Source organism: Podarcis melisellensis, assembly GCF_964234715.1.
Source record: "Podarcis melisellensis genome assembly, chromosome: 1".
NCBI classification, from domain to species: domain Eukaryota; kingdom Metazoa; phylum Chordata; class Lepidosauria; order Squamata; family Lacertidae; genus Podarcis; species Podarcis melisellensis.
In genome coordinates, this window is record NC_138528.1 from 27244846 (window position 1) to 27267967 (window position 23122).

General features: G+C 41.9%; 1 protein-coding gene across 6 annotated transcripts in view; it reads left to right on the plus strand.

Annotated features, from left to right (window-relative positions):
- The window catches only part of CEP128 (centrosomal protein 128), a 176657-nt gene that overhangs the window by 122717 nt on the left and 30818 nt on the right, over positions 1 to 23122 (plus strand). For all 6 annotated transcript variants that reach the window (XM_081909759.1, XM_081909758.1, XM_081909760.1 and 3 more), the window contains one exon: positions 1403 to 1452. In XM_081909759.1, the coding sequence (XP_081765885.1) occupies positions 1403 to 1452 (50 nt within the window). The remainder of the gene's footprint in view (positions 1 to 1402; positions 1453 to 23122) is intronic.

A 23122-nucleotide genomic window follows, 5' to 3' on the forward strand; every position in this document is an offset into this window, starting at 1 on the left:
ACTTACCCAGAGTTAAACAGCTCAAAGGAAAGAATGGCAGGCTTCTGTCGCTCAATATTTCATGATCTGTGCAGGATCTTTGATAGTGGATCCTGATATTATCTCTAACCATAGTGGTCAGATGCCAAAAGGCTAGCTTACTGTATAGACTGCAATCCCTAGTGTTCATAAATGTGTTCTGTATTCTTCTCCAGTGGTAGTTCCCTGCACAGTTTACTTGTATGAGCTGCCAAGCCATTTTTTCAGTAGGCTAGTTTGCTTTATGATGTAGGTTAGAGAGTCTGTGGCCTCCTGATGTTGTTCTACTCCAACATTGCTTCATCCCTGTCCATTGTTCGTGCTGGCTAGGAGCTGACCTGCTCAGGTCACAAGTGAAGTTTCTAAATTTCTACATTCTGACTTGCAAGCTCTAATTTAATGAATCTTTCTTCCATTTTCTTCCCACTGAGCAAATGGCATGGATTTCCATACTTAGTTGTGGGAGGATAGAATATAAATTTGAATATTTTTCTGATTAAATGTATGCTTATACATAGCCTCTGGGATTGGTGGATTAAAATAATCTAAATAAATAAATGACAAATATGCATTCCTCCCTCCTGGTTAGGGGGAGACATGTTTGACAACCTATATTTAGCTTTCTACATATAATTCAACTACTTTTGAAGAAAATTATAACTTTTGTTTTTACCCCAGAATGAGGTGTTTACGTCAGCTGTGCAAATATTTTTGCAATGTCTGGAGCCCTTCATCTTTTACTTGCCCCTCCCCTCTTCCTCCCCTCCCCTGCTGCTTGATGTCTCTACAGGGCCCACTCTTGCGGCCTGCTCCACAGTATCTGATCAGCCAGGATAATCCTGCTTTGCTCTTTTTATTATGGAAAAGAGCATCTTGCAGCAGAACAATATTACTGTGTATTTGGCCTTAAAGGTCCATGAGAAAGAGAGCCCCCAAGCCTCCATAGAACAACACTGCTGCTCCCCCATCTTAAGAAAGAGAAGTACTGCACAGGGCTGTTGCATTTGCTGAGGTGGCATGGCAAAGATGCCCAAGAAACAGGGCACCACCCGGGCCTGGTTTCTAAAAGAGTGGGACCAGTAGTTGGGAATAATAGCAGGGAAGGAAGAACCAGGTATAATTTCTCAATCAGCGACTTGCTCAGAATCAATTGATGAGCAAGTGAGTGGCACATCTGGCTTATAATTATAAGTACCTCTAATTTGGAACTCTGTTTACTAAATTCTAGCCTCCTGTGAGATAATGAGGCTGATTTTCTGATTTCTTTTAGTTTGGGAATGGTTCAAGTTTGGCAGCATTTATGTACCTGTTCATTTGCATCAATTCACAAGGCACATTGTTTCCCTTTTCTTGATGTTCTTTTTTTTCTTTTTTGAATATGCAGATCTACTGGAGAAGACTCTCAGGAAGGAGGAAGAAATAGGTGCTCTGCAGGTATTTTCGTTTATTTGATTGCAGTAGCCTTCCAGCAGAGGAAAGGCTGCAGCTCAGTGGTATAACATACTGTCTACACATGGAAAGTGCCTGATTCAATCGCTTTAAAATGTGATGGCACAAGGATGGAGAGACCCAGCATGAGACTCTGAATAGATGGTGCCTGTCAGGAAATACAGTTCTGGGCTGAAGGACTCGTTATGTGGCAGCTTCTCATATTTTACCTTTTAACCTTTGCACATTATGTATTCATAATTATGACTATCCAGAATTGTCTCTCTCATGAACCATGCTGTGGTTTGACAATGATGGCTCAGCAGTTGGATTGTGTGGGTGTTGGTTGCTGATTGCCAGCCAATAATTAGATAATATAGCCAACCCAACCAGCTTACAGCATCTCATCCTGTGTTTTTACAATCTGCTGTTTGTCTGATCTACACACTCTGTAGCCACAACTGAAACTCAAGCCATGTCTTCCCAAAGCCTGTGGACAGCAGATCCAGCCCATCAGCAAAAAGAGGCCTCCCCCCACACAGCCAAAGCTGTACTTAGTGTGTCTATTTTGGAAGTTCATATTTTTAAATTGGTTACTTCGTGTTGATGATACATATTCATAAGTGGAAGGTAGTAAGAACTAAATAGAGAACTCTCTTCTGTAGAGAACAAGAAAAGGCAGTTTGAAGCAGGGCTGGTGTTGTATCATGCTAGAAGGAATGTGTAAATATTTTATTGCCGAATACCCATTAGATTTATTTGGACTATGCATTGCTGGAGGAAACGGGGCATTAGCATAATGGGTATGTGTGTGTTTGTGATATTTGATATTGTTGCCGTTTTTTTGGTGCTCCAGTTCATGATTGTTCTGAATTTTCTGTTTCTTCTGTAATGTAATGGCATCTTTCTATTTCGCATCATCCACATTTATAGCTACTGCCCACTCCTTTATATGTACAGTAGTACCTTGATACTCAAACGGCTTGGCTCCCGAACAAATCGGCTCCTGAACGCTGCAAACCCAGAAGTGTGTGTTCTGGTTTGCAAAAATTTTTGGGAAGCCGAATGTCCGACATGACTTCTGCGGCTTCCAATTGAGTGCAGGAAGCTCCTGCAGCCAATCAGAAGCTGCGCCTTGGTTTTCAAATGGTTTCAGGAGTCGAATGGACTAAGTTGGATAATCAAGGTACCACTGTATAATGAAAATCTTGAACCTACTTGCTTTTGTAAGTATTACTGCATGCCGGCATTATTCACTATAAAGAAATTCCAGCAGAACTTTGTTTTTCCCTGTGCAAAAGATGTGCCTGTAGCAGTTTTCAACATTTGCTATTCTAGGAATCACATCTAACCCCAGCCTGTTACCTGGGGCCCACTTTATTTTGTTTTTGATGCCCACATCCACCTCTCTCATATCCTGGTTATAGTGTAAGGTCTAAGATATGGTATTGCAAGTTGCAAGTTCCCAAGTTGAATCATGCAACTGCCTTTAACTTGGTGATCTTATTTTTTTTTGAGAATGCAATTTTGGGCTGTCAGAATTTTTAAATTTATTTTTGCTGAAGTACAGGCATATGAATTCAATTTTGGTAAACCAGTTTTAGTCTGGAAGGATTTGTTGTCTTAAAACTATGTGTATTATAAATAATTCCATTGCCCCTGACGTTCTTTCTTCCCCCCATTTTTAATTTTCTGTAGTTTGGCTAATGCTTAGAAAGCATGTGCAATAGGGGATCAGGACTGTATTGGTTCGTCTCTTCGGCAGGGCTCTCACCTCCCTGCCTGACATTCATGCAATTTCACATTTGTTAATCCCTTGAGACGACATCAGTTTGCCACGAGTCCTCAAATAGTAGCGCCAGTGTTCATGAGACTTGCCAAGGTTGACTGAATTCATCAGTACCTGCTGGTGTGCATTAATTCAGCGTATCTACATGTTTTTTTTAAAATAAACTCCCTTGTTCATAAAATCCTTTTCCATTCCATTTTTGTCAGTGTTGCTAAAGTTCTTAATATAGCTTTTCTTCTTGCAAACAGAAGGAAAGTAAGGATTCAGTAACTTGTTTTTTGCAGTTATTATGCAAGTCTTTAATGCAACATTGGCATTGATCATAAATACAGGATTTAAGGGATACCAGATTTCTGAAGACATTCCTGCATTTAGGGGAGGGGGTAAATCTAAAAGGGAGCAAGTCTGCATTTAGTGAAGAGGGTAAATCTAAAAGGGAGCTTAAATACAATAATAGTAGAAAATATAACATTGACATATGAAGAAGGCCCCAGCAATGGCAACACAGATTTGGAGTTTACAGAACTACATTTCCTTCCCAAATGAAAAAAACCCTGAATAGATTTATCTCAGGGTTCTATAGATTAGAAAAGAGATTTATTGATCTATCTTGTTCTCCATTTCTTATTTTACAAGGTATTATTCCCCCTTCCCTTAATTGCTGCATTTCATTCAAGCCTTGGCACCTCTTACAGGTGAAGCTATGAGCATGTAGAAATGTTTATGAATTATTATGTATGTTTATGTATGTTAGGAGCAGGTTGTCTTAGGTGCTGTGAATGTGCTTTCAGGCCAGACGCTGGAGGCAACTTTGCACCTTTGCTCAGCACTGGCTTGGGAGAGGTAGTCAAGTTGCTGCCATGTCCTGTACATCTTCACATCCACAGGCCCGGAAAAGCATCTGCTCTCCTGGTCAGCTTTGTGATAGAATGGAAAGCAAGGGAAATACGCCAAACTGAAGATTGTAGCTTTTGAATGAGGGGAATTAATGTTTCAGATGCCCAATTAACAGTAACGTTTTCCATGTACCTTTGGTCAGTGCTCTCTCAAACGCAGAGTGCATGCACACATCTCACCACACATGATTGTATGAGGCTAAAACAGCTTTTTGAGACATTGGATGAAAGGGAGGAAAGAAGGAAGGGGCGGTATACAAATGCAACAATTTAAATACGTTTGGGGGGCAGTAGGGAGGAATAGTTCATCTCTCTGCATAGTCATAATTAGTGGCGGTTGCATCAACTTTACTTGGCTAAATATTTGCCATGGTAGAACCAATTCCTGGCCACCATCACTGAGCAGCAACTGAGGGAACTGTGGACACCACATCCTTGCTTGAGCAGAGCCAAGGAGAGGAACAGCTATCACAGGATTAAGCAACTATGTGCTTCCTGATTGGCCATCACTGCCTAATGTAGGTGCAGACCAATGATGTCAGTGGCCCTTGGGAGATGCTATTGGCTAGTCAGCCAGGCTGGCCAGCACTAACCCAGCTGCCTCTCCTACCTTCTCCTTAGCATAATGCTTAGGAAGGTGCCTTTTCCCAAAGTCGCTGCTCAGTAGCAGTGGCTAAATTCTGCCCCCACATCACCAGCTGCTGAGAAAAAGTAAACTTGAACCAAACACCACAGGGAAAATATTTTTGTACTAGGTCTGGAGACTCTCAAAAGATAAAGGTCCATTAATTATCATTTGAAACCAGAGCTAGACAAAAGTTATAGGGAAAGTGTTCTGTGAAAGTAACAATTTTACATTGTCTAAGAGGTTGACTGACTACCCTAATGGGTCTTTTTAATCTCTGCTTTCACTGATTGTAGACAGGATAAAATTAGCTTTGTGCTGTAATCTTTCAGCCTTGCCCTGCTGCCAAAGGGTAGGCAGGGTCTTCAGCCAATTAGGCTATCAGTTCTCAATTTACTGCCCTGTTACAATCTCAGGAGAACAGAGAAGTGAACCTAGTAAAACCTAGTTTCACTAAAGTTTCAGTGATCTTTAAGTTTTATCACTTTGTTTTACCAGAAATGTGCAACTTAATTTTAAACTCAAATTTATAGCAAAATAAAGCCTGCAAATAGGATGCTCTGAGAGTAATGTGTGTGTCTGTGGAAAATATTGAAGTTCGGCAACTGACTGGGTTTGAGCTCACTACATAAAACAAAAAAGAAATCTTCAGTGGTGCTTTAATTCATCGAGATAATAAGAACAGAGTGTCTCCATGGAAGAAAACAGGCCATTCCTTATATAGAAGAATTGAAGCACAGGTTTCCCATGGTTATCTCCTTTGCCTCTCTCCACGGCTCAAGATAAAGAAGCAAATGCACAGCAAAGCCGAAAGGGCAACCTCCAAGAAAGCCACGTCCTCTTCTGCAGCCTCCCCACTTGTTTCCTGCCTCAGCCAAAGGAGAAGCTGTTCTCCTGACTTTAATTATAATTTAGTTCTTTTCATATATTGTCACATTAGAGCAGATCAGTCATGCTTGGCTCATGTGCTGAGAACACACAGAACACTTGGAAGATTTGACTCAGTGGTGAAGTGCATATTTCTTGTCCAGAAGTTTAATTCCCAGCATCTCCAGTTAAATGGTCATAGATTCATAAAATTGTAGAGTTCAAAGAGACCCTGAGGACCATCTAGTCCAACCTCCAGAAATGCAGGAGGCTGCCCCATATGGGGATCAAACCTGCATCCTTGGCATTATCAGCACCACATTCTAACCAGCCAGTAGGTGATGGGCTAGACTTCTGCTGGAGGCCCTGGAGAGCTGCTACCAGCCAGAATTGACCGTACTGAGTTAGATTGTCTGTCTCGGTATAAGGCAGCTTTGTATGACCACGTCAGGAAATAGTTTGAGGCTCTTTGTAATGGTCTTATACTGGCAGTCGTGGCCAGTGAAGTTTGATGTTGAGTGGGAGCCCACAAAGAAACCACGGTCAGGTTACAATCCTCTTTCTAATTTCCTAGGAGTGAGTCCAATTGATTTCAGTTCATTGGATAGCACTGTCACACCATTATTGAGGTTTTTCAAAGCAGTAGGCACCTTTGCCTCAGGTAAGCTACACGACCCTGATGCATGTAGCAAGCAATTTATAATTTTCACAGAAGCTGTCCAGCTCTGTGTCTGAGGTCAGTGATCAATCTTCCACAAAATCTCAGGACTCTTCTACTTTCAGCTCAATTCTAAATGAGCTTCCTCAGAAATATGTTGTATTTGAACACATGCCGTGCATAAGATTTTGGCAAAATTGGAAATGGCTTCTTCAGCAAATCCTTGGGAATAAGACTTAAGTTTTGTTACTAGGCAAGTAGGGCCTGTTCCAGCACCCAAAAAAGGTAAAGACAAAACAGAGTTTAACTAGCAATTGAGCAGACCCATTATCTACATTTAAGAGTGGTTGATTTCTAGTGGCCCTATTGGCATGGCCCATGTGCCATAATGCTACTCATTCTCTTCTTATGGGGAATCAATAAGTATATTTTTAACGGATTATATGCCATTTTAGTTCTTCATATCTTTTATAATCAATATTTTTAAAGCAGTAGGTAGGCAAGGGTGTCAAACCTAGTGCCGGCTGTGGAGGAACTGTTGCTTTCGACCCCTGCAGTCACTGCACATGAAAGACATAGCTGACAGTGGTGATGTGTATTGAGGGCCCTGATTTGGAATCAGCTCTGTGTTTGTCAAGGTCTCTTTGCAAGCATTTGGGAAATGCTCATTTGTTTCCCTAGAATTCTCTCCCAGTTTGTAATAATGGTGTAGTCTTTTTTGCTTTACCTTAACTTTTTGTTGCTCCTAAAAAGCATCTCTGCTTTTCAGGTAGTCCCATCAACATTCGCTCTAATTTTGCTAATGGCAGCTTATACAGAGGCAAAAGCCCCCAAAGGCCAAACTATTGTGGCAGTAGTTTGGAAGAAACTGCATTGTTTCTTGAAGCCTTAACAAGATGTCGGGGTGTGTGTGTGTGTGTGTGTAGCTCTGAGTTCTCATTGGTGTCTAGCTCTTCACTGGGAAGCAGATGAAATTTTAAGGGGAGTTGAAAACCATGTGCAGAATCTCAGTTTACATTCTGAGCCGGAGAAGAACTAACAGGAAAAATGATACATTTCTATTCCAACCCAGGTAATTAGCAGTAGTGACATCACTACTCATATTGTGCATGTTCACGGTTGCCACTGCCACTAGCAACCAGGGAAGAGAAAGGTTAGGTGAGGGCAGAGGCATACCTAGGCATACAAAGAGATGTATCGGTGCCTCTGAAGCTGCGAGAGACCATGGACCAGAAACTTTGGCACTCTGCTAGTGACTCTCTATACGAACATTGGGGTTGGGCCTGCTCTGCTCACATCTCCCTCCTTAGTTGGTCTCTAAGGTCCATTGGACAATTTTTTACAGTGGTACCTCCGGTTATGAACGAGATCTGTTCTGGAGGCCCAGCTGCATCCTGAAAACTTCATAACCAGAGGCTCCCTTCTGCACATGTGTGCAGTGCAACTGAGCGCTTCTGTGCATGCATGTGCGGCAAAACCTGGAAATATACACTTCCTGGGCTACTGTGTTTGCAACCCAAGGATTACATTACCTGAAGGTAACATAACCCGAGGGTCCACTGTATTTATTTTGACCTCCCTCCTCCATTGGTCTGTCTGTCTAAGCATGTGAATGGACATGCTGCTAGCCAGAATGGAGAGGCGTGGTTTTTGTGCCCCCTCTGGGCTAGTGGCCTTGGTATGCCCATGGGCAAGGGTGGCATTTATTCCCTGGCCAGCTTGTAGCTGTATATAGGCAATCAGTTGCTAAGCACTGCTTTTTGAGCAAATTATAATTCATATATTTTGCCACAGCTAATATGAACAGAGTGAAAACTGGCTGTTTAACCTCCCTGCCTACTTTGTAGCTATTGGCTGACTTATTGTGATGTCACAGAGAGGTAAAGAATTTTATTCTTATTGTGGGTCTATGAAGGTAAATGAAAGGTCAGTTTGGAGAAAACTTTCACAACCTGAGAGAAGCTGTATGCTGGGGTTGGATCTGCCATGTAAGTTGGGACCCTGAAGGTCTAAGTTAAGGGAGAGAAGGGGACATTTTGAGACAGATGTTTGAAGAAAGGTGGAGGCAGAGTGGGAACTTTCTTTGAATCTGTGAAAAGGATAAGTAGAGGGACTGGGAACATAAGAGTTGAGAATGTTAAGAGCCGAAGAGAAATGGAAGCTGGGGGGAAAGCTTCATACAGGACACAAAAGCCCATGTGTTTTTTTAGGGGTGATAGAGCAGACCTGACAGAGAGCTTTGGATTTTGGAGAATTATAGGTCAGAGAATCAAAATCAAAGAGCTAACTTATCACATCTTTGACCTGAAGTTTCTAGTTTGTTTTAATTAAGAATAGCGCAGGGCAGACTCACACATTCACCTTCTGGCATGGCACCTGCTGAAGACATGGAGGCTGCTCTGTGCAGAAAGCTGTTTACACAAAGCAGCTTCTCCCATGGTTGCATTGATTTCGGCTATCTCTCTTTTAGGCACACGTGATGATGTGGTTGAAATTGCCACAGCCACGTGGGGAGCTGCACCACACAAATGGCCAGCCATGCTACGAAGCGTATATACAATTTAGGCTATAATGCTTCGTGTCTAGGGAGAACATCTTTTTGCTGTTCTCAGGAATATTACATATGAAACATTCAGGTCTAAAGGGGAAAAAAAAGCTGGCGAGCTTATTAGCGATGATAACATTTGCTCCAGAAAGTTCAGTCACATGCCAACTTTGGAAAAGGAAGAATGGTTGTGTTATGTCTAGTCTAGAATGTTTATATTGCGACGTGGCTTGTGAACATGTTGTATAATAAAGCTGCTGGTGTTTATCAAAAGCAAAGAAATCTGGATTTATTCTTTTGTGCTCAGCTTTTTAAGAAATATTCTTTTCATATGCTGTTGAAATTTTGTGAAATCCTGCAGAGGCCAGCAGAGGGAGCTTCAGCTCCCTTCTTGAGCCTTGCTCTCCTTTTTGCATGAAGAGGGACATGGCTTTTTAAATACTTGATTATTTTAAAATAGCCACATCTTTTACTGCCCATTGTCCATTCCAGTCCCAGGCAAAGTGCAGTTTTAAGGCTTTGAAAAGGAGTCGCCCCGCCCCTTCTGCTATGGACATACTGTTCCACAATTAGTACTTGCAAAGCTGAACAACTTGGAATGAAAACTTGCCCAATATCACCATGCCCAAAGGAAAATATACATTGAATTTGGGTCTGACAAATCCAGTTTCATCCTTTCACTCTTGTTCCCCCTGACCCCAAATAAGTTTCTTGTTTGGGGCTCATTCAGTTTTAAGAGAATGGTTAAAAAATACGGCACCAGAAAATAGTATTAGCCTGAGATAGTGTAGTTCAGGCACCCCCAAACTCAGCCCTCCAGATGTTTTGGGACTACAACTCCCTAGCTAACAGGATCAGTGGTCGGGGATGATGGGAATTGTAGTCCCAAAACATCTGGAGGGCCGAGTTTGGGGGTGCCTGGTTTAGTTAGTAGAACATGATGAGACTCTTAATCTCATGGTCCTTGGTTCAAGCCCCACCCTGGGCAAAAAGATTCCTGCATTGCAGAGAGTTGGACTGGATGACCCTTGTGGTCCCTTCCACACTCCACAATTGTGCGATTCTATTGTTTTTTTTAATGACTGTGTTACACTGAATATTTTAGAATATCTTGATTTTTTTTCTTCTTTCCATCAGTGTGTTTTCCATTTGGGAAATGATTTTGGCCCTGGGGGGCTGGGCTCACAGGTAACAAATGTTTCTGCTTTACTTAAATTCCAAGTGTCATTAAAGACTCTTGCTGAGAGTGAGATGTGCGGAGGCTGAGCTTTGAACTAGGTTCAGATGCCGAGAGTGCAGAGAAATCGGACTGTCGTGCTTTCAAATCAAGACTGTGCTGAGTATGTCATGCAACACAGAAGGTATCAGGATGTCACAAAGAATTAGTGGGTCCAGTGATCTGTAGATCTGGAATGTAAGTTGGTTTGCGCAGTTCTGTATTCCCAAAATTTGTGGGAACTCAGAAAAATATGTATTGTTTTAGTCAAAGGAATGGGGGCTTTTTTGGTTGTTGTTTTTGCACAAATTGTTCATAAACAGCTCTAAAATATCCAGACCCTTCTGGCATTACTAGAGAGAGGCTGTCAGTTTTCCTGAGAAAGAGAGAGGGGGCAAAATTCCTGACAACTTTTGGTCCTCTGGCCAGCAGCTGTGGCTGGAAGATTTCCTTTCACTCCTATATGAAGTTGGTCTTTCCACGAAGCTGTTGGTTGTAGGCAGAAGATCCTACAATATCTGTAGGGCAGAGGGAATATATATATACTTTTCAAGAGCAAAAATGTCCAAGAGGGGATGCACACGTTAATCACGTGGTTCATTTTCCAGATTGCAGTGGGGTATTTTGCATGTTCATATGATCTCCTGCATAATAAAAATGTTGTGTGTTAAGGTATCTAGCCCTTGAGAGATTCTAGGCTAGCCCTACCTCAGATATGTTGGTCTTGTTGTTCAGGAAGTTTTATACATGTGAAAACATGCAGGCATGTAATCCCCCACCTGAAATCTGAAGCTGCACAATCTGAATCCCAACAAGACAGTATTACTTAATTACCTTGAATGTATAAATTGGCTTTAAGGACTGCTCTTGTAGTTATTAGGCAACTAGCAGTTGCATGAGTTGCTATATAAACAGATGGGTAAGAGGCAAGTCAGTTGGCATGTTAGACAGAGTAGGTGTGATTGTTATGACTTCACCACTTAGGAACTGAAATTAACATAAAAATGATTTGCTGAAGAACATACAAGTTCCTAGCAGATCTAGAGAAAAGGAACCAAACAGCACATTGTTCTAACATAGTATATTAGCTATAGGACCTTCTTTATTCCCTGGGATAAAATCTATTCCTTTAGATTCTACCTACTTTTTGGTCTGCTACAGATTAAAGTTAATAAAACCAGGAGCCTTGATATTATTTAGATACTGAATTGATTTAAAGCATTTTTACTTGATTTTTTCCCCACCCTGATTTTGGGCAGATAGGTTTTGTTCAGCTCCACAGGGTTTCCATCTGTGGCTGTTGTTCTTGTGCACATCTAGAGTGGGCCCATAGAAAGTTTACATGGCTATGAGAGTGGGTACATTAAATATGTGAAGTCTTCCAGGCAGAATCTGGGTCATTGATCTTTTTGGTATCTACCCATATTGGAATCATAGAATTGTAGATTTGAAAGGGACCCCGAGGATCATCTAGTCCAACCCTCTGCAGTGCAGGAATATGCAGTGTCCCATATGGGGCAACCTGCAACCTTGGCGTTATCAGCACCAAGCTGTAACCAACTGAGCTATCGAGGCTTATCTTCCAAAAGAAATTGGCATAGTTACATAACATGTGGAATGTATAATCTTTTTCCGGATTATTCACTGTTTCATGCAGTGGGCGTTTTGAGACCCAACCCATTTGGTTTTTCCCCAAGCAACTTCATCACCACACATTTGAGGGCCAAGGATCGTTTGTTTAGCCAGTTCCTTTTGCGTGAAGCTTCTCTGTGCACCGTTTCCATATTGTCTTTCTATTTCCATTCCATTTGAACAGTAGCATGTTAAATATTTCTTACAGGGTAATCCTCAGCATATTGACTCAGAAATAAGTCCCATGACTACCTAGTCAGTGTGTCTTAGGACTGCAGCTTTAGATAACCCCATATGCAAAAGTCTCCCTCCTTCTTAACAGCAAACTCAAGTGGTGAGTGCCAGCTGAACTCTAGCCAAAACAGGATTGTAGGGAAGCAAGAAAGAGGGTATCCATGTGATCAGGGGGACCCCAAAGGAAAGAAATGGAAGGCATAAAGTAAGAATACTCCATATAGTCCAATGAGGACTGAACATTCTCAGTACGGAATGTTTAATATGGGATGGGGGAATAAAATGTCGTTCTTACGCCTCTATTTGCAAGAGTGGTTTGCTGTCTCAATGGAACTCTGAACAGTAACAGTCCTGTTACAGGGCAACATTTTGTTCCTGGTCCCACATGCATTTATATTAAATTGAAGATGGTCTATTGATGCATGGTGACATCATTTCCTTCCCAGCTTCATTTATTGGATTGAATTGTATGCCAAAATTTTAAAAAGTGAATGTGGTTCCAATACCTTGACACAATTCTATGAGCCCACTGGAGATTAAACAAATACACATTAATGAATAATATCACACAACATAGTTGGCAACTGACATTCTAGCCTTTCTAATCTGCTAATTGCTTCTATTTTTCACGTGATAAAAACAGCCATTCTTATTAGGTTTCATTATGCAGTAATTGGAAATCCTAGGACAGTGCCTTCAATTCAGTGGCATTCTTGCATGAAAAGATACAGTATTAAAGAACACATTAGTTTCTAACTGCCTTTATCTTTCCTCCAGTCCTCCAGAAAATCTCTTCCTTTCTTCAAGGGACAAAATGTAGGACAGTCCTTAAGCCTCTGAAATATGGCTTCAGCTAAGGCCTATTTCCATGATTTATTGGTTTGGTAATGAATGTATGTGGGACGCGGGTGGCACTGTGGTATAAACCACTGAGCCTTGGGCTTGCTAATCGGAAGGTTGGTGGTTCGAATCCCCGTGATGGGGTGAGCTCCTGTTGCTCGGTCCCTGCTCCTGCCAACCTAGCAGTTCAAAAGCACGTCAAAGTGCAAGTAGATAAATAGGTACTGCTCCGGCGGGAAGTAAACAGCATTTCCGTGTGCTGCTCTGGTTTCGCCAGAAGCGGCTTAGTCATGCTGGCCACATGATCCAGAAAAACTGTCTGCGGACAAACGTCGGCTCCCTTGGCCAGTAAAGCAAGATGAGCGCTGCAACCCCAGAGTCGTTCACGTCTGGACTTATCTTTCAGGGGTCCTTTACCTTTTTTTAATGAATGTATGTAGCTTGTTTAAAAGGTTAAAAAATAATCTCAAAGCAGTTCAAAACATCATCATTTAAAATATCAGCAGGCACCTGGTATTTTAAAAGGCAATGCCAGCAATGTACATTGAAAGAGTTGTTCAGTATATTGAGTTGGTAAGTGATGGCAATTATTGCAGCTAGGCCAGAATTGTGGCTTGGAAAAAGTAAGGCTTGTCTGCCCACCCAAAAGTGAGCAGTGATGGCATCAGAAAGGGTTCCTTTGGAAAGGAAGCAACACCAGCAAAGGTCCTGTCCCTACTCACTGCAGCACGCCACCAAGTTGAATGCGGCCCCCAAAGCCATGAATGCCAGTCTAAGTAGAGACTGAAGAAACTTCCTGTTTCTCCTGCCTGTCTGGAACGGCAGATGTAAGGGGGTTTTCAGACACGAAGTAATGGGTGGTTGATGGTTCTCAAGTTGTTCAGGCCTGTACTACATTGAAGTGTCTTCCATGTAGGTATTTGTGTGAATCCCATGTGCAGAACACCTGTCATTGCTGCATGTATGCCTATGAGGAAGCCACAATTGGCCGGCCTTCCCTGCAGATCTATAATTAGAATCCTTGTTCCCCAGCTACAGACTTGTGCAATCATCCCACTTGATGATCTTTTTGCGGGATTCATTCACGTTCCTATGCAGACATTCCTTTCATAAAGGAATTTAGTCATGTGCAAAGCAGCCCGGTTCCTTGACTTTTTGCGCACCAAATGGTGCTGCAGCATTTCTGTTCCTGGTTATGAGGTTTGACATGACAGTGTAATGAGAATTCCTTCTCAAAACGTGAAGGAAGAGTTTACTATCCCATTTTAAGACGACTGCTCGCTAATAGTCTGGGTGAGCAATTGATCTTTCTTCAATGGGAATTAATAGATTTTTCTTCAATGGATAATCTACCACTGGGTGCGATCTGAGATCATATTGTGTGTGTACATGGAAGCGAGGAGAAGTAGTTTTCAGTTTGAATATAGCAGCCAGAGTACTGTGATTTTTAGTAGTGCTTGGTTAGAGTTTGACCATCCTTGGGGTACAGTTTCTATTTTGGGATCTGTCAGGGAACTGCCATTGGAGCCAGAGGCTTCAGAGGGATGCCGGACAGGGTCCCAGTAGGGAGAGAGGCAGCCCATCTGCTGGGGAAGGAAATCAGCGTAGCACCAGTGGAGAAGGGGGGCAGATGGGGGAATCGGCGAGAGGGCTCCAGGACTCCTCGCCGGAGACCAGCGAGGAGAGCACGGGTCCTCCGCTGCCCACACCCTCCCTGCGCAGAAGACCTCCGCGCAGGGAGAGTAGGAAGAGACTAGGCGTCAAAGAACTTCTTTGCTGGAAGAAGTTCAAGAAACGCCCACTGACGGATTCTGCCAGCGATTGAGACAGCCACGGATGGGTGGCTGTCCGGACAGAAAGGGTTCACCCAGGTAACCCAGCCAGGTGTGGCGACAACTTACGCACGAGCAACCCCTAGAACCATTACAGGATCCAATATGGGGGAAAGTAAATCTGGTACACATTCCTTCTACTCCAAATTTAGACCACAAAACTAATTAGAGGAAATGTGTCATTTAGTGGGAAGATCACAGGTAATCGTTAAGTTCCCCCATTTCTGTGACCCAAGGAAACAACCAGGTTTTTTTTCCCGTCTGGAAACATCTTAGAAGGTAGTGTGGAAGATCTTTGATTTAACGTGCACCTGAAATGCACAATCATTCTTATTTGTTTAGCTGTACATGCCCCATGATGCTCAGAGGCCATAGCCATAGTAAATAAAAAATATTCCTGCTTCTAAACTTGCTCAGTCTTCATAGTTGAGCTGCTGGAATTTGGAGTTAATTAACCTTTACCCTTAGTCTCCTTTTTCCTTTCATGCATGTATATGTTTCAGCTCCTTTATATGCTGAATAGTATACAAGGCAGTTATATACTGTATACTTATATACATGGATTTATTCATCTCTACAGGTATTAGGAGTGGGCAATTCACCTGGTTTTGACGGTTCAGACTGACAGTGTGGTTTGGATCTGAGCCCTTCTTTGGTTCAATTTCTGGTGACTTCTCAATTGCCTATAATGGAAGAATCAATCACCAATAACCTTTGCTTTTTTTTGCAAAAGCAAATGGAATAGGCAAGCATAATACATAATCTTTCTGAATGGGTGAAGCTTCTTGAAATATTGAGGCTTCTTTTAAAATGGTAGGGGAGCAGGAAAATCCCTTTCTTGTAGTTTTATGGGTAATGTATTATATGTATTATACATATTCATATACATTAATATATATACACACATAGAATACTGCTTAGTGCAAAATATTAAACTCTATCTGTTCAGAGCACTAAAACCCTAGTATTTCAGGCCCGTGCGGGGGCTCCTTCCTTCCTTGTTTTCAGCACCAAGAAACCCCCTGAATCACCATTGCTTTACATTAAAAGGGAACAGCACAGGCGGAAAACAACCTAGATTGTCCAGAGTGATGTTATGTACATCTACAAAGAAAGGCCTAGGCACTCCTGATTTGCAATTGTAGCGTGATGCATCACATATTTAAAAAGTTGTCCCAATATTACAAAGTAATAAAGAGAGAATTTGGATAGCAAAGGAAATTCCTGGGGAACCAATGCAACATTTGAGAGGTTTTCCATATCTAAGAAACTCCCACCCACCCATGGATTCAGTGAACAACTCTCTTTTTAAAAAAGTTTTAACAACACGGGGTAAAAAATAGTCAAAGAATTATTACCTTAAATGTCATCATTAATTCCGATCTTCGGCCCTGTATACCTGAAGGAGCATCTCCACCCCCATCGTTCTGCCCGGACACTGAAGTCCAGCTCTGTGGGCCTTCTTGCGGTTTCCTCACTGTGAGAAGTGAAGCTACAGTGAGCCAAGCAGAGAGCCTTCTCGGTAGTGGCACCCACCCTGTAGAATGCCCTCCCATCTGATGTCAAGGAAATAAATAACTATCTGACTTTTAGAAGACATCTGAAGGCAGCCCTGTTTAGGGAAGCTTTTAATGTCTGATTTTTTATCTCTTTATTATTATTATCATCATTAATTCTGTTGGGAGCCGCCCAGAGTAGCTGGGGAAACCCAGCCAGATGGGCAGGGTATAAATAAATCATCATCATCATCATCATCACACTCTTTTAGGAGAAAAATAAATTTATAATATTTAAAAAATGGGGAAAAGAGGATTTATAAATGGTTTTTATATTGGTAACAATCTAAAAACAGAAGCACAAATTAAACTTCAATTAGCAGGGCATAGATATACTTAGCTTCATTGCCTTAAGGTATTGCATTTAGTAACAGTCCCAGAAAGTCTACACACACACACAGAGAGAGAGAGAGAGAGAGCAAGATAGCTCAGTCAGTAGAGCATGAGACTCTTAATCTTAGGGTCGCAGGTTTGAACCCCACACTGGGCAAAAAGATTCCTGCATTGCAGGAATTTTTGTTTGAAAACAAACTATAATTAATACAAATACATCAGTTTTGCCCAGGCTAAAAGAAAGTTTAATAAAAATTATTTTACACTGGTACCTTACTCCATCCAACTTTAACAAGATCATCTGGAATATATATCCAATGTACTGGCAAAATCATGGTGAAAGCTAAACATTCCTTCATATGTCATGATCATGTACAGAAACATCTCTATTTCGATGAGGTTATTATTGAAATTAATAATAGTCAAAGCATGCAACCAAACCCACAGTCCTTTGAAAACCTGAACTTGCATTTAGATTGGTTTGCTGGTTCTCATTTAAAATATTTCTGCAATGAGCTGGCCAGCTTCCCTTTCTGTTCTTTGATATTCCTAGTTACAGGTAGGTAGCCATGTTGATCTGCCGTAGTCGAAACATGCACATGAAAGCTCATACCAATAACAAACTTAGTTGGTCTCTAAGGTGCTACTGGAAGGATTTTTTTTATTTTTATATTCTTTTCTCTCCTCACTTCTGGATCAGGCTAAAGGCCCATCTAGTCTAACATCCTGTTCCCACAGTGGCCAATCATATGCCTATGGAAATGCATGAGAATGTAGACTTTATATATATATATATATATATATATATATATATATATATATATATGCTTTCGTAGATTTTCACGGGTACAGGAATGCAGGTTTTGGTGTCCTCGGGTGTCTTCCCGTGTAAAAGTTGGGGTGTCTATGCGACGTTTCGACGAGGTCTCACTCGTCATCTTCAGGCTGGTGCTTTCGGCTTCTTGTTACTGGAACAGAGCAGGATCTCAGTGTTTGAGTTCCTATAAATACTGTTGAGGGGGTGTGGTGTATAGCCTCCAATGTTCTGGGCAGAGAGGAAGTTCCCAGGCTAGTGTGCTTTTTCTTCTTTTGTTCCTTAATTACTTGAGGGATATCCTGAGTGATTTCTTGAGTGATATCCTGAGTACCACTTAGGTGGGTCATTAGGTGTGGATTAGTTGCTAAAGTCTTTGTGTCTTGACCTCTTGAACTTTGTGAAGAGTTTTTCTGAGAAGATGGCTGTACTGCACTTAGTTGTGCTCTGGCTTGGCTTCGTATGTAGGGGCGAGCTGTGGTTTTGTGGCTTGTGTCAGCCAGATCTGTGTAGGGATTGCAGGGGGGTGCAGCATCCGGAGGTGCCTCCATGGTTTGGCTACTGGATGGTGTCTGTAATTTATCTGTGGAGAGGGTCTGGGTTTGGGTCTGGTGTGGTTGATTGGTGATGGCGTTCTGTGTGCCTCTGGATCTGGTGTCAGTTTTTGTGGGGAGGGCTAATTTCCAGATGTCTGGCAAGCGGGATGTGTCGTCACGCTTGTTCATGTTGTGAGGGTGTTTCTCTATCTCGATGGCTTCCATGATTATTCTCTTGTGGTGATGTTCCATGTTAAAGAGCAATTTGGAATCTGCAAAATTAATTTCGTGTCCTGTTTCTTTCATGTGTTGGAAAAGAGAGGAAGTTTTTTCTTCTTTTTTGACGGCATTCTTGTGTTCTGCGATACGTGCATTTATTCGTCTGTTTGTTTGTCCAATGTACGTGGCTGGGCAGACTTTGCAGGGTATTTCATAGACCCCTTGGTTTTCCAACTGGATTTTATCCTTGGGGTTTCTGAGGATATTGGCTATTTTTTGGTTGGTGCAAAAGGCTGTTTTGATATTGTGTTTATGGAGGATTTTGCTAATTTTATCTGTAGTGCCCTTGATATAAGGAAGGAGGGCCATGCCATTGTTTTCTTCTGTGTCTTGGTTTTTGGGGGGTGTTTCTTTTTGGATTAGCTTCGTAACCCTGTTTTGCTGGTATCCATTGGCAATTAACACATTTGAGAGATTCTGTAACTCAGTTGTCAAGTGGTCTTTGTCAGCCAGGCGTTTGGTTCTGGAGATGAGAGTCTTGGCTACGGAGTTTATTTGTGCAGGGTGGTGGTGTGATTGTGCATGTAAGTAGCGGTTGGTGTGTGTTTTTTTCCGGTAGATAGTGTGTCCTAGGGAGCCATCAGGTTTTTTGTAGATTAGGACGTCAAGGAAGGGAAGTTGGTTGTTGGCTTCTATTTCCATAGTGAATTGTATTTTGGGGTGTAGGCTGTTGAGATGTGTGAGGAAGCTATCCAGTTTTTCCTTCCCGTGTGGCCAAATTACAAAGGTGTCGTCAACATATCTGAGCCAAAGTTTGGGTTTGTGTTCTGACTTGTCTAAAGCATTGGTTTCAAAGTGTTCCATGTACAGGTTTGCGATGACCGGTGAGAGGGGTGATCCCATAGGTGCTCCTTCTATCTGTTTGTATCTTTGTCCATTGTGGATGAAGTACGTGTTGGTTAGGCAGTGGTTGGTCAGGTCCAAGATGTATTCGGGGGGATTGTATTTGTTTTGAATGGCTGTCAAGGCTTCATTAATGGGCACTTGTGTGAAGAGAGATACAACATCGAAGCTCACAAGTAGGTCATTAGGATGTAGGTTTTGCTTCTTTATTGTTTCTATGAACTGGAAGGAGTTTGGAACGTGTGAAGAGATGGATTCTGCATAGGGCTGAAGTTGCTTGGCGAGAAATTTAGCGAGATTTTGTAGAGGTGAGCCTATGGAGCTGACTATTGGTCTGAGTGGTGTTCCTTCTTTGTGTATCTTGGGGAGGCCGTAGAGTTTGGGGCATCTGGATGATTTTTCTCTGGGGATGATTCTTAGCTGGATTTCTTCACTGATAGGAGAGGCTTTTATTTTGGATTTGGTGGTTTTTTCCAGATAGGTGGTGGGATCTGTTTTTATAGGTTGGTAGGTAGGATCTTGGAGTAGATTTGATAGTTTTGCTTGGTAGTCCGATGTGTTCATCACAACAGTGGCATTACCTTTGTCTGCTGGGAGAATGATTATGTTGTTGTCTTTCCTCAGGTTGGTGAGTGCTTTCTGTTCTTCTTTGTGTAAATTGCTTCTGGGTGGTTTGCTGGAGCAGAGGATGTTGGTGACTTCAAGTCTGATTTTATTGGCTTCATCCGGTCATCGCAAACCTGTACATGGAACACTTTGAAACCAATGCTTTAGACAAGTCAGAACACAAACCCAAACTTTGGCTCAGATATGTTGACGACACCTTTGTAATTTGGCCACACGGGAAGGAAAAACTGGATAGCTTCCTCACACATCTCAACAGCCTACACCCCAAAATACAATTCACTATGGAAATAGAAGCCAACAACCAACTTCCCTTCCTTGACGTCCTAATCTACAAAAAACCTGATGGCTCCCTAGGACACACTATCTACCGGAAAAAAACACACACCAACCGCTACTTACATGCACAATCACACCACCACCCTGCACAAATAAACTCCGTAGCCAAGACTCTCATCTCCAGAACCAAACGCCTGGCTGACAAAGACCACTTGACAACTGAGTTACAGAATCTCTCAAATGTGTTAATTGCCAATGGATACCAGCAAAACAGGGTTACGAAGCTAATCCAAAAAGAAACACCCCCCAAAAACCAAGACACAGAAGAAAACAATGGCATGGCCCTCCTTCCTTATATCAAGGGCACTACAGATAAAATTAGCAAAATCCTCCATAAACACAATATCAAAACAGCCTTTTGCACCAACCAAAAAATAGCCAATATCCTCAGAAACCCCAAGGATAAAATCCAGTTGGAAAACCAAGGGGTCTATGAAATACCCTGCAAAGTCTGCCCAGCCACGTACATTGGACAAACAAACAGACGAATAAATGCACGTATCGCAGAACACAAGAATGCCGTCAAAAAAGAAGAAAAAACTTCCTCTCTTTTCCAACACATGAAAGAAACAGGACACGAAATTAATTTTGCAGATTCCAAATTGCTCTTTAACATGGAACATCACCACAAGAGAATAATCATGGAAGCCATCGAGATAGAGAAACACCCTCACAACATGAACAAGCGTGACGACACATCCCGCTTGCCAGACATCTGGAAATTAGCCCTCCCCACAAAAACTGACACCAGATCCAGAGGCACACAGAACGCCATCACCAATCAACCACACCAGACCCAAACCCAGACCCTCTCCACAGATAAATTACAGACACCATCCAGTAGCCAAACCATGGAGGCACCTCCGGATGCTGCACCCCCCTGCAATCCCTACACAGATCTGGCTGACACAAGCCACAAAACCACAGCTCGCCCCTACACACGAAGCCAAGCCAGAGCACAACTAAGTGCAGTACAGCCATCTTCTCAGAAAAACTCTTCACAAAGTTCAAGAGGTCAAGACACAAAGACTTTAGCAACTAATCCACACCTAATGACCCACCTAAGTGGTACTCAGGATATCACTCAAGAAATCACTCAGGATATCCCTCAAGTAATTAAGGAACAAAAGAAGAAAAAGCACACTAGCCTGGGAACTTCCTCTCTGCCCAGAACATTGGAGGCTATACACCACACCCCCTCAACAGTATTTATAGGAACTCAAACACTGAGATCCTGCTCTGTTCCAGTAACAAGAAGCCGAAAGCACCAGCCTGAAGATGACGAGTGAGACCTCGTCGAAACGTCGCATAGACACCCCAACTTTTACACGGGAAGACACCCGAGGACACCAAAACCTGCATATATATATATATATATATATGCTAAATGGTTCCACTATGCACAATCCTTTGTAGACTAGAAGCTACATTATACTGCATCATAACCATCATTATCATTAATTTGTGAAGCGCTTTTCATATATATGTCTCAAGGGGATTTACAGACACCCTTAAAAGCAACTGAAGTGATTTTTAAAACAGCACAAGAACAACTAAGTACAGGTTTGAAAACCGCACAGGAAGGAACACCCTAAGGCAGAAATCTTTTCATCTAGCTGGGTAAAACATACATACATAAATACTGAGGGAGAGAGGGAAAGAAGTGGTAAGCAATGTCCAAGAAACGTAAGAGGCAGTAGTAAATCTACAGAGCCAAAATTTAGAAAACATGACATTAATACAGTTTTATGGCACACTGAAGATATAACAGATTTAATGAAGCGATCCTGCAGTCCCACTTATCTGGGAGTAAGCCCTATTGAAGGCAATGGGACTTCCTTTTCAGCAGACAAATATAGGACCGCACTGTGAATCTGTTAGTCATTAAGTTGCCATAAGGCTCTCACTGAATGTAGGGGTTTTACTGAATCTCCTGCACACAAAACAAAGAGAAACTTAATGCTTCCTTCCACAATTTTGCTTCCTTTTATTAGAAACCTCCCTGCCCAGAAGGAAATACTTGGTTAACCTCTGTGTATTAAACTGGCTAAACTATGCATTTAGTGGATAATCAGGAAAGTGACCTTTTTAACTTCATCTCTCCAACCTAAATGCAAAGGCTTGGAATCATTCTATAAAAGGTATGTGACTCAGTGGCTAAATGACTGTGGCATATTGAGTTGCATATAAACGGATACCAACCCACTTGACACGTTCCATGGTGGCCCACTCTCTAGGAAGGACATTTATGACCGGCGAGCAGTGTGTAAATCTGCCACCTGTTCTCTTTGCAATATGAAGCATGGCTCAGTTCAACATTTCCTGCCAAAGCATCCTGTGAAAGGAAGGTGAATCCACAGTAGACTTAAGGCTACTAATATTAGGTATAGAGACTTTCTTTTACACTTAATCTTTACTCCTTAATCTTTGCTTGATAAACAGATCTGACTTATCAAGGAACCAGGAGCATGAATTCTAAGAAAACTGATGCAAATTAAGGAGATGTTGTTGATGATGATGATAACGATAATCATCTTAAATAAATTTTGCCTTTTTGAGCTTTTCTATTTGTGAATTTGTTATTATTTTGTGAAACTCACTACCTTTTATACAACACCGTGCAATACAGGTTATGTATTAGGGTTGCCATACTTCAAAAAGTAAAAACCAGGACACCCCAAGGTTTTTTTTAGGAAAACCCCCGAATTGTTGAGCGTTTCTGTACAAAAATGCCAAAAACCAACAATTTTTTTGATTGACTTGATTAAGAACCAGGACAAAGCACTGCCTTTCAGATATGCCCTCCAAGTCATCAATTTCGCCTTTGAAATTCCTGTAGTGTCAGAGAAAATCTGGACGCATGGCGGCCCTAAATTGTAAATACACATATCCAAAATGAAGTTTAAGATCTGTTCTTCTCCAGAGCCATTAGTCACTCAGGTCCTTCTTTCTTTCCAAGTGTGTGAGCGGCTTTGTATGTTGTCTTTTGAAGACCCACAAATTGGATTACCTTGGGACATATACCAGGCGGAAGTCCAAGGCACTTGAATCCAATTCACACCAAATACTCTGCCAACGATTCCTCTTTGTCTTTGGTTGCAACCACAACATACAAAGAAGTTCACAGAACGTCCATAAATGAAAGCGATCTGTGAAGGAGCGTTTCTAGTATCTCCTCCTCCTCCTCCTTTTTATGGTCATTTTTACAGTTCCAGAAC